The 12690-nt window shown below is 28.0% G+C and overlaps 1 protein-coding gene across 1 annotated transcript in view; it reads right to left on the bottom strand.

Moving 5' to 3' along the window:
* LOC147068209 (QRFP-like peptide receptor) overlaps nucleotides 1–12690 on the bottom strand; it is a 156471-nt gene that overhangs the window by 43541 nt on the left and 100240 nt on the right. Inside the window, exon 9 of the mRNA XM_085952625.1 lies at nucleotides 3898–3978. Within this exon, the coding sequence (XP_085808751.1) occupies nucleotides 3898–3978 (81 nt within the window). The remainder of the gene's footprint in view (nucleotides 1–3897; nucleotides 3979–12690) is intronic.

The raw sequence follows: 12690 nt of genomic DNA on the forward strand, positions 1-12690 counted from the left end.
TTAACATACATCTCAGCTTAAAATAAAATATAAGTCTTCTTGGAAAACTTATTATCTATTAGGTTGTGAATACAATACTGCTATGCTAAATAAAAAAAAAAACAGTGTTTTGGGTTTTAATGAAATGAAAACCAAAATTTTAAACTACCTTTTTACCTTTTACTACTACTTTAACTTACATCATATATCATGTAAAAATATTGGATTGTTTAGACAATAAAATCTCTAAATATATACAATTTCTTTTTACTTAGACCCTTTACGAGCCTTCTTGTTATGTGAATGTTTTCTGGCTTTATAAATGAATTATTAACTTGAAAATTGTTAAACAAAAAATAAAAACCAATAAGTAAAAAAACGAAAATTACTTCTGATAGATACCACTCATTATAATGGAAAAACTTAACATGGAGATTGTGCAGATTGTGCACCAATCATTAGCCATTCGTCTAAGTAATAATTGTGTAATTATTTTGAATTAAACATGCACCGACAAAATCATGTGATATTTTTCCGGATACGGCAATCGAGCAGACACGCATTGTGTGATAGACGCTCTAGTATGAGTACGAAAAGAAAAATATTAACAGAGATAATAATTTCAATTCGAAACTCTTCCAGGACTAATTGCAATTAATGAACTTGTAAATGAATCACATTTCCATTAAGCTGTTAAGCAGACTTTAATATGAATTTCAATTTAAAATCAATTTGAATCGTACCTGCTGCAAGTATTTTTCAATGAAAAATCGGCCAATAAATTCACAGGCATTATGTAATAATATTATGTTACTGTTTTATATTTTATATAAAATATTAGAATTCACCGGTGAACAATACATAATCTCTGATTGGAATATCATTTAAGTAATGGTGTCATTAACACTTTCTTTAACCTTTATTACAAGTTATCTATCTTTTTACAATGATAAATACATGTAATATTGTGTTAGTTAGGTATACGGTTGGAAGTGTGTAAATTAATGTTTTAATTAAATTACCGATAAAATTCATAATAAATTTGAAAAATCATTTGAAACATCTCACATAGTGTAGTTATAAGAAATTATTGTAATTACTCCAATAAATGGTTTTTTCTAATATATATATTTATGATTTTATTTTAAATTGTTTATTAAATGAAAACAATCAAAAACGGTATAGGTGTTAAAATACTTAAAGACGTAGGATACGCTAAAATTGTAGAATTGGTTTGAAAAATTGAGATGAAAAATAAAGTTTCATCAAACAGTCAGCGAATATAAAAATACATTTTTATGCCCCCATAATCTTTTTACTTTCACCGGAGACACCTTTTTTATTACGATGAAAAAAAATAATAAAGTATACGGTGTATTACAATTTGATATTAGATATTTTTGGTGAAAATCACATTATTTACATTACGCGGAAGAGTAAAATTGGTAATAAAAATGTAAAAAAACGTCTGAATTTATTCTCGGAACAAAATTAATCAACCACCATACTATTATTTTTACAACTGTCATAACTTACGGAAACATTAAAAGCTCGTTATTCTTCTGGTATGCGGACTAAAAATATTGCAAATCATTATAAAAGTAAACTTCCTTATTTTTAACTCGTTAACCTTTATTCACGTCATAAATATATTAACTTCTGTGAAAAAAATATAGTTATTGGTACAACGTTCTAGTATGTAATGATGACAAGAGCTTTCACTCGTTATCATCATAAAGCTCTAAATCTTTCTGCTTCTGTAAATTTGTCGATACAATTATTAAATTGAATACACACATAACTTTGTTATGTAAACAAGTTGTAATACAATCAAACAAACCAAATATTTACATTCTTATAAATACGCGCTTAATTGTGAAATTTGCTAGAGAAATTTTATCGAAAAGGAGAAAATACTTAATTTAATTTTACGGAAATTAATAGGCAGACTTTGTTTTTTGACTTTTGTTTTGCGTATATGGTTTTGCATGAACAAAATTTATTATATAAAAGTCTTTATTGTGATTAATAAAAAGATTTAGGGTAGGTACCTACATATAAGTTTTAAATCCCTTCAAAATCATTTCAATCTGGAATGGAAATTGTAAATTAGAATAATACAAAACTCACATTAATTAGAATTTAAATCGTTATATTTTTTACGAGACGTTATACAGTGAATGTCGATAAATACACAATAAAGGATAACCGGGTCAACCATAGAATATATCGAGAAAATAATGCATGACCTAATAGTTGACAAAATTATTAATATCGTAATATAATATCACATATATCGAAATGTAACTTTAGGGGGTTAGTAAAAATATGGATTCTTGTAGAAATTTATAAAATATGAATGGGTTATGTTATATAAGATAATTCTAATAAAAAAACGACATATTTATACCACAATTATAATATTTGAACACGACGATATCGGTATTGTGCTGGAAAATAATTATAGATGGGATTTTAAATGTTTTTTTTTTTTTTTAATATTTATGGATAGAATTGTTCATGATGGAGTATTATTAAAAACAGCAAACGTCCAAAATAATTGTCACTGTTATCTGACTGAGAGAAAATACATGCACTATATTTGATACATATTATAGCGTATTATTTTGAATACAAAAATGCTATCAAAAGAAAATATCTATACGTATGTATAATAATATAATATAGAAGTAGAAAATAGTTAAAATAAATATGCTTATTATGAAGTGTTCAAATTTCAAAATTTACACCCGGTTACAGTTACAGTTAGACACCGATGTCAAAAAATATTTTTTCTTGTTTTACTGTTACATGTTACATCCTCTTAATTATTATCAATGTGATGGAGATATGTTCACCAATCAAGGAAATATCACGGAGAGTAGGTAGCTTTTAGATATGACTGCGTAAAATAAAATCACTATGACAAAATTTTATCATCCTCAAATGATCAAATAATGACCGAAGAAGAAGCAACTAGGTACATAGAGAAACAATTACCTACAGTTATACATGCATTTACATAATACAACAGCATATTATTTGAGGATATAATATCAACAGACGTGGCTGTATTGCATTGTATGGCTTGAAAATCTTGTTAATATATTATATAAGCTAGCGGAGAGGGGTGAAGGTAGGCTTTTAAAATTCGACATAAATAATGCACACTAAACTTTGTCAGTCATACTTATTTGTTTTCAGTGAACTAAGTATACAATTTGCAGACGGTGCTGGGTAATTTTTAACGTTCAATTAAACAAATCAACAAAACCATAATAGTTTAGGTATGCTATGGGCGATCGGACAAAATAGTCATTATTTGTTTTAGTTGAATGAAGAATACATATTACAGATGGTGTTGGTTAGTTTTTTTAAAATTCATAAAGCCCTGCCTGAACCAAACCATATTCGATATAAAATATTCGTCTATCTATAAAATATCTAAAATTATGTATGGCTTAATGGCATAATTTTAGATATTTTATAGGTAAGCGAATATTTTTTGAATATGTATTATCTACTATCGTATGATTAGGCAGGGTTTAATTGAATTTTAAAAGCTAACAAACACTCTTCTATACATTGTAGTATTAGTTCAATGAAAACAAATACGTTTGACTGACAAAGTTTAGTGTGCACTATGTATGTTGGATCTTAATAGCCTACATCCATCCTTCGCCACTCAAGTACAAGCTCAAAGATTGATGGTCAACATTCTATAGGGGATGGCAAAAGAAGACGATGCTAAATAACATTTTATGTACAGATAAAATTAGACGTGTAATATAAAAATATCTAAATATTATTTGCGTAAAGAATGTGTTGTAAATTAAACAAAAACTGCTTTCGTCATAAATGAAATAATATGTCAAAATAAAACATTGAGATTTTATGAGGAGATTGAATGCCACTAACCTGTAGGAAGCACTTGCGGTGAGGTGAGTGGTAGGAGTCGTATCCGCTGGAAGTGGTGGCTGCGCGAACTGGCCAGCGGATCTGACGCGGACCACACCGGGAACAAGCAAAAAGCACGTCAGTTTATCAATCCAAGTCATCTTACATGATTTAAATCATAATAAGTCATAATAATGGAAGTAAAAAATACCATAATGATAATAATATTTTTTTGGACTTGATCCGTTTTCAAATAGGAATATTTAGTTACCTATATAATATTATTGATTTAATATCTATGGGGAGACACTTCACTTTAATAATCAATATTGGCTAAGAGGCTAGAAAAATAATAACTCACACTTGTAATAAACATCTATTATGGTTTACTCAACTAAAACTAAAATGAAGCTATAAAAAACTCTCACCAGACTCATATTTACATGCTAAAGATTGAAGGGCTGGGCTTACAGAAAAGATTAATAAGATAATAATGTGAAAGTCAGTCAACATGGGCAAAGGTTTTCAAGTCGGGTTAAATTTATAACTCTGTGGTGGTCAGTCTATAAATAAGTGTCCTCAAATTTGTTTACGTGACAAACTTAAAGAATATTATAATACGTGTTTAAGGTTATCCCATATTTCTTCAACATTTTTCATTATTTTTGTGTTACCTGGCTGAACCTTGTCAAAAAGAGATGATAGAAAGATGGATATCTTTGAAACGAAGGAAAGAAAGAGAAGTGTCTTTGGAGGCATATGCGATGAAGATAACACGTGTCGAAATTTACAACTAGGGTGATAAAGGGTACATTCCTTTATCATCTTGCACATCGATATTGCGACCCCAGTGGATGTGTCATGTCTCATAGATGGAAGACACTAACCTATCTGATTGAGACTGAGGCAGTTTGACTGTATAGAAAGAAACAATATAATATTCTTGAAGTTAAGTCAGTTAACATATCTTGTAGTAGACAGAAGGGAGTAGAGATGTTTCTTGAAAGTAGCTAAGGTACATATTATTAATTTGCTTTATTGATGATGATGATTATTTTAGTAAACAGTAAATTTAAGTTAAAATGTCAGCCATATTATCAAGTCCACAGATTACTCTTTTCATTAACATCTCTATTCAGTTCGTTACTAACCTTATTCTCGCTTCGATCTCTTAATTCCTTAGACTAAATAAATGGTTAAAAGTCAATTCTTGGGAAGACAAAGGTTATAGGGTGTTCATCACGTTATCGCTATAATTTTTTGACCAAATTACGTAATCCATCCCTTATCATGATGTATAACAAATCACTCTAAGATAAAATTTTTTCCATCACCCTCTTTTCGAGATTGTCAGCTGTCACTACGTATTGTTTACAGTAACATGATATGGAATGTCTGCCGTACCTACCTAAATCACTCAAAGTGAATTATACAATAATATAATGTTATGATAATACCTAATTAAATAGATTATATTATGAGTGTCGATTTACTATCGGTATTTTTTTCGATATTTTCTGTAAAATGCTTTCTTTTAAAAATATGAGTAACAATTGTTTTAAATACTTACTTAAATCTTTTTTAATCAATACAATAGAAATAGGTGATAATAAAGATTCCAAAAGTCTTTATTAAAATTAAATCATTTCAAACACAAACAACATACAAAAATATACATTATTAGAAAAAAAACACAGAAAAAAATTGGTACAAACTTTTTTCTTCCATTTTTTTAAAAATAATAATTATAAACCCAATGACATTAATATGGACAAATCATCTGGAAAAGAAAATAACACTCATTTTATTGTCGGGTCTGCCGAATGGCATAATCTGTTCTAACGCCATTACAATAAAGGTGATATTGCTATAAATTCCTGATGCTTTTTGTTGGGTCTGCCAAATGGTTCGGTTCGAACGGGTTCGTTCAAATGAACATTGACATTAGAAATACTGCACTAACGCCATTACAATAAAGGTCATATTGCTATAAATTCCCGATGCGTGATATCGCATAATGAAAATTGCGTGACGTCTACCTATACATGCGAATGCGCGAATTTACTTGCTAGCTACTGTATTGAGTGCATCGTCCATTAATAATGTCATTGTATAAACCAAATAAATATCTTTATAATTTTTTTTTTTCAATATTGGAGTTATTTACCTAATATTTTATTTATATCGTATTATTTGTTACACCAATTAAATGTTGTAAAACCATGTTATCGTGTCGTGTTAATGAAAATTTCATATGTATAAATCTCACATAATATATGGCCATTAATTTATTACAAGACTTGTAGTATTGTAGAATATCTAATACTAGGTTCGTTGACTATTATATATATTGCCATGCCATAATGAAAATTTCAAGGAATTGCGAAAATTACAATGGTACCGTCAGACTGTTCTTGAACCAATTACCTACCCTATAATTAATCAAACTCCATATTTTAAGAATGTGGAATGTTTTGAAGGGAGAAGTGGAACTGGGTTAACTTGTATTATTATGTATACCTATAGACGTACACAATTATCAAGGAAACTTCATAAATAACTAGATCAACAATGTATTTAAAACACACGTTGGTTTCTTTAAAATAAGCCCATACTTTCCAACTATAATCATATTATTTAAACGCATAAATTCAGAGATAATTATTATTGTCTTTGGCTTTTAATCTATAGATTAGTGAGAAGGATTGATATAAATGGTTTACAATAATTATTATAAGCTTTTATACGACGTAGTATTATTGATAATTTTATAGCGAGTAATAAAAAAACAGGTTTTCTCACTACATAAAGGTTTTTGTAATATTATGTTGAGTCATGAATTCTGAAGATAATAATTGATGCCTTTTAAATGTGATGTTGCTACCAAATTCAAATACAATGGCTTAACACGAGTTGACAGCGTCATAAAATTGGCAATACCCGGCTCAGTAATTAAACTTTGGAAAGTAAATAAAAATGTAATTTTCGGCATTTCTGCTGTTTTCATGGAGTTGATAACAGAAAAAGTCAAATATCTTTGCATACAACTGACTCTACAAACATTAAGATGCATTCTAGAATTTTTTGATATTTTGACCTTCGTGAATCGAAGAATTTGAAGGAACCGGGTGTTTTTGATAAAATGCATAGAAAACGAAGTGAAAAAGAGCGTTGAGATAATGGAATATGAAGAAGCTTTCCGGGGTTGTCTTCACTATGCTTTGATGAAACTAGAAGAGATAATATTTTATCAAGGATGTCTGTATTTAAGAGTGAAAATAATTATCAGTCATAATGGAGCAATCGAATAGTTGAAAATATATTTAATTCAATATCATGGTTCTAAAAAGACTCTTATTAGGCGTTAACAGAAAATATTAAATATCTATTTAAAAAGGAATGTATTAAAAATATAAACCTAGCTTTGAAATCAGATGTGTACATTCAAAGCAAAACAATTATTCTGAAAATATTGAACTTACTATTAAATATATAAATCTTTGAATGATTTAAGTTTATTGAAGAATACTATTATATTAGTGTCAATCAAGTATTTCAACTAAAGCGAAACTAAAATAAGTTTGTTTGTTAATCTCTTTTTTGATCACCAAGAAACTCTTTGGTACGGAATTCTATCAAATCTACACAAAAGTTAGCTAAAATTGAAACTTCAGATGTCTATTAAATTTTATTTCGTTTGACAACCTTTTCAACAAGATAACCTTTTATAAAATACGAATGAATGCTTATGAAAAAATGAAGTCGTTTTAATTAAATAAATGAAATTTCTAGATGCTTACATAATATCTATGTAATATTCAATGTTTGATTAAATTATCAAACTATCATATCTTTAATACCATGGTGGGAGGTATTTCTTAAATGTACTTTAATTAAATTTATCTTACTCGTGATTTTGCCACATTCAAGAAAAATACTCAATAAAATCAAATTTCTGTAAAGATTTTCAACAAAATAACACTTTTATTGAAAATGCACAACTTGAAATATTTGCAGAAGCATCCATTAGAAAAATCCTTGAAAACTGACTAAGTTTGTAGTTTAATTATTGGATGTTGTAGAATGTAGATACAGAGATGTTGGGTTGAATTCAACTCGCTCCACGTTTTAGATTAGGCTCCCAAAGATACACTAAATTATTAATTTTTAACCTATACAATATCATGATCTACACTTGTTGATATGTAGGCCTTTAATCTTATATTCTAACTCGCGAAAGGATCAGAAATCCTCCGCCATAACAAGTGTATGAAAACGTTTTATTGTAAGGCAAATGGATAAAATAAAGAGGTTTGGTGTAACAAATCTAAATTAAAATTTATCGATGAAACGAATTGAAACATTAATGTGTTGGCAAAATAGGACACTTTCTACTTTCTACTACCTAATACCGCACACTTCTCATATTAAACGCAGCTGTAACCATTATGAAACCGAGTGAAATAAAAATCCTCGGTCAGATTGCAATAATGCCCCAGAAATTTAATTTCTAATTAAATAAAATACTAAATAATGATATGGCTACATTAAGGGGGGACATGCTCAGCGTAGGTCAAAATGGAACTTTTATTGCATTTTCAAACCATGATCCTGGACATTCCTTAAACGTTGTAGATAATCTATTTATATAATTTTGAAGCCTTGTTATCTTTTATATTCATTTTAAACATTTTATGACTGCATAAAGTATTTTTATTACATAAAATAGTATTCTTTTAAACCTCTCGCTCTAATGTTTTAGAATATAGTCATATTTCAGTACATGCATGTGCAGCGGTGTTAAGATTTTTTACATTTATTAATTTTTAAACGCATTTATAAAACCATTAGTATAATTTATGACGAGATTATTTTTGTAACATATTTACGATAAAAAATTATATTAAATGTTTAAAATGAATATAAAGGATAACAAGGCTTCAAAATTATATAAATAAAAAAATTATCTACAACGTTTAAGGAATGTCCAGGATCATAGTTTGAAAATGCAATAAAAGCTCTATTTTGACCTACGCTGAGCACGTCCGCCCATTACGTATATATATATAAAATCATACGTTTACCGATAGTTTTCTTTGTTACAGAGAAGTAAGATGTTGCTAGTTTTAAAAACCATATAAATAATTGATAACTAAAAGTTGAATTAAAAAAAAATCTTGATCGTGTTCATAGGGTTATGGAATGTTTTATTCATAAGACGTTTGCTATATGGAAAAAACTTTCAAAATTTTGAGTTATTGAAGCACAAACTAGCTTACTATTAAAAATTAACCACAATTTATGTCATTATAATAAAACGATCTTCACCTATTCTAAAATTCGTAATATGTAATATATCATAAAGTTGGAAGCTCTCAGTACTAAATAGATTAAGCAACTTACTAATTAATTAATGATTATATTATAAAGGTGAGGTGAAATTTATGCGATTTGTGGAATTATATAATTGCGTGGCAACCATAAGTATACGGTAAAGTAGGGAATTCTACAGAATATTTGAAGAGAAATCATTATCTTTTCCTTATTAAATAACCTAATGTCAAGGATAGTTGGTATTAGCATCGGAATTTTCAATCCGAAAAGATGAACTACTGAACTTGCAGAACTACAATTGAAATTGAATATTTTTAATAAATACTTTTCAATATCTTTGTATTGGGTTTAATAATATTACTGATAATACATTATAATTAACCATTGATTGCATCAAAGATGAGCATCTGTTTTTTTTCAGCCGACGAACTGGGCGTTTACGTCCCGAGTTTGACATCTTCACTTGCAATTTTTTAATACTTTTTTGATGCAGAGAAAATACCTAAATACATAATCGAATGACAACAACGATTCTTTGTAAAAATTCTGATATGGTACTTCTACATTTCATGTTATTTTCAATATGCACTAATATGGTAATTCCCTCATTATTTATTATAAGCTCGTAGTGTTTATATTTATTTTGAGTACGTAAGTCAAAATTATCGTTGACACCAGCAACAGATGTTGATAATAGTGCCAAATCATAAGTGATTGCTTAAATGATAAATTTGTTTTCGAAATCTCAGAATTTTCGTATATATTTTTTTTGAAAAAAAAACTGCCCGAAGCAATTACTTACATCAAGTGCCACTTTTTTTATCGCCATGAAAAAAAAAAGAAAATGATTTTAAAAATATATTCAGGCAGCGTGTATTTTAATATATTAAATAGCGATTAAACATACTTTAAAGCTAAAGTCATATTCAGGGTCGCACCCACATGTCAGAATTTTGCCATGGTAAGTTATATAAATATGCTATATATTATGCAAGTGTAAAGCCACACTTTAAAGCCAATTACCGTTAAATATTATTTTTTATAACAAAAACCAGATGTGCATATTATATTCTTCCGACAAAATCAGTCAATATAATATCAAAGAGTTTATTTCCGGTTAATATCATCTTAATAATCGTAAATTACCAATCATGTATGTACATTTTTTCAATAATTAAAATTTTGTTTATATTGGAATGATGATATAATATATATTATAATTATTATAATATTATGCAGTACCGTTTATAAAATTAAATTCGTCAAAATAATAATAGCAAAACCGAATATTAAAATAGATTACATACTAGTGCATTAGTTAAAGCGTAGATTGAAATAAGTTCAATTATTGCCTACTAAGAAAGTAGTTTTTTTAAGAAATCCTATTTGCTCTTTTATGTATACTTGTAGATAAAAACTTATCGGAAATTATATGATTACGAACGAATCATTTACCAAGACCACCGCCTTTTTGTTTGGTCGCCTGTAAGCGCCACATTGCCTATAGGGGAGCGGCGTATCTGACCATTTATCTATATTTACGAATAGTCATTTATTATTATAACATATTATACAGAGTTATCTAGATATAATAGAATATTTAATAATATCGAAGTTAAAGGTAGAGCACTAGTCCTGCTACAAAATAAAAATGAAATAATATCTCCGGTTTTTTTTTGCAGAACAATAATTGGCATACAATGAAATTTTCTCATAACCGTTGAACCGTGTATCATAATTTTACGCCTGAAATAATAGTTGTACTACTCTAAGTCATTGATTATTTTGAACCCATTATTTAAACAAATGTTATTTAATATCAAATATTCTCAAAATAAATAATAATAACAAATTAACACAAAAGAGATATTTAGTTTTTATAGCGGAATTGGTGCCTCATTTAATGAAGGCAGAAGCCATCTAAAAGAAATTATTTTCAAACAAATTAATTTAATGCTGATCATTCTGAAAAAATAAAACAACGGAGATATTTAGTTTCTTTTATGTAGCGGGAGTGGCACTCCATCCTATATTATTTGATGAAAATGGAATTAAAATTAAAATTTCTTTTTAAAAATCGTTTTTTCGACCTTGGGTTTGACTTTAAATTGATTTACCATATTTTATGTTTCCAACCCAGGAAAAATATACTGTTTTAAAATTATTTACAAATTTTCTTCTATCCTACAGACATTTCCTCATAAAAAAATTATCCAAATTGCAAGTCAATACGGTTTCTTGAAACCAAAAATTATTCGGTGGGCTTTTCAGAGACGAACGGTAGATAGAAAATGTACTTCATAACTCGAAATAGATGCTATTCAAAACTTATGAATACACAAAGATATGACATAAAATGTGCTTTTAAATCAGCATAAAATGATAGTCCTGCAGTAAAGAGAAGTCTATGTATATGCATAGAGTATATGCTCTAGAGAGGTGACTCTCTTTAGGCGGCAAAAATATGTCAATATGGAAATAATAAAAATCATATAAGTACATGTTAAAGGTACCTAGTTATTTTTATTTAATTATGAGATTCGGAGTTAAATGTTTGTTCTATTTATTGACTTCTAAGCATCCTACAATTTATGATTACATAATTTTGATACTATAATACTCCATTTTCGTGACGGAACTGGTGGAAATGAGATTTAGCAAAATTTATATAACAACTCAGTGTTCAACTGCGAGTTCTGGATGTGACTCAAAATTTACACATTCGTTAGTTGTTTGTTTATTCATGTGAAACTGTTGGGATAACTATCCTTCAAAATATGTAAATCAGACAGTTAGTTACCTTGATATTATAATAATATCGCTTACCGTAGGTAGCTATGGTTTCTCTACGAGTATAAAATTATGTTTGTGCGGTAAAAAGTTTTTTTTAGTTATATTTTATTAAATATTAACTGTATTATATAAGTACAGGTTTCTAGTAAGAGCCTCAAAAGTATAATTTGGAAATCATGGATAATTTTGTATACACAACTTTCGTTTGGCGGGTCTATTAGCTACCAAGCAAACTGAGTTTTATGTATATATTATATAAATCGCTATTTCAGATCAATCAAAATTTTGCTGCCAGCATCTTCAGGCTTTGTATATTTATTAAATACTTCATACAAAACATAATATGTATGTATCTAAGTGTAATTAGCCGATTATTTTTACACCAACTAATTGTTACACGATCAAACTATTTGTGAAAATTCATTTAACAGTAATAAATTATATATTTTTTACGCATGTCATAACTATCAAAGTATTTTTTTTGATTATCATTTATTATAATATTATCAACACCTTACAAAATGCACCGATATTATTGCAAATATAAATCAGTGTAATACGGAGAATATTGGAATAAAAAAATATAAAATTAAACATTTAACGAAAATGGCTACACACGGACATATTATTATGTAGATTATTTGATTAAAAAATGAACTAAAATTATAATGGTTTTTGATAGGCAAA

This window comes from Rhyacophila brunnea, unplaced genomic scaffold, assembly GCF_057557595.1.
Source record: "Rhyacophila brunnea isolate RB1 unplaced genomic scaffold, BYU_Rbru_1.0 scaffold_3, whole genome shotgun sequence".
NCBI classification, from domain to species: Eukaryota; Metazoa; Arthropoda; class Insecta; order Trichoptera; family Rhyacophilidae; genus Rhyacophila; species Rhyacophila brunnea.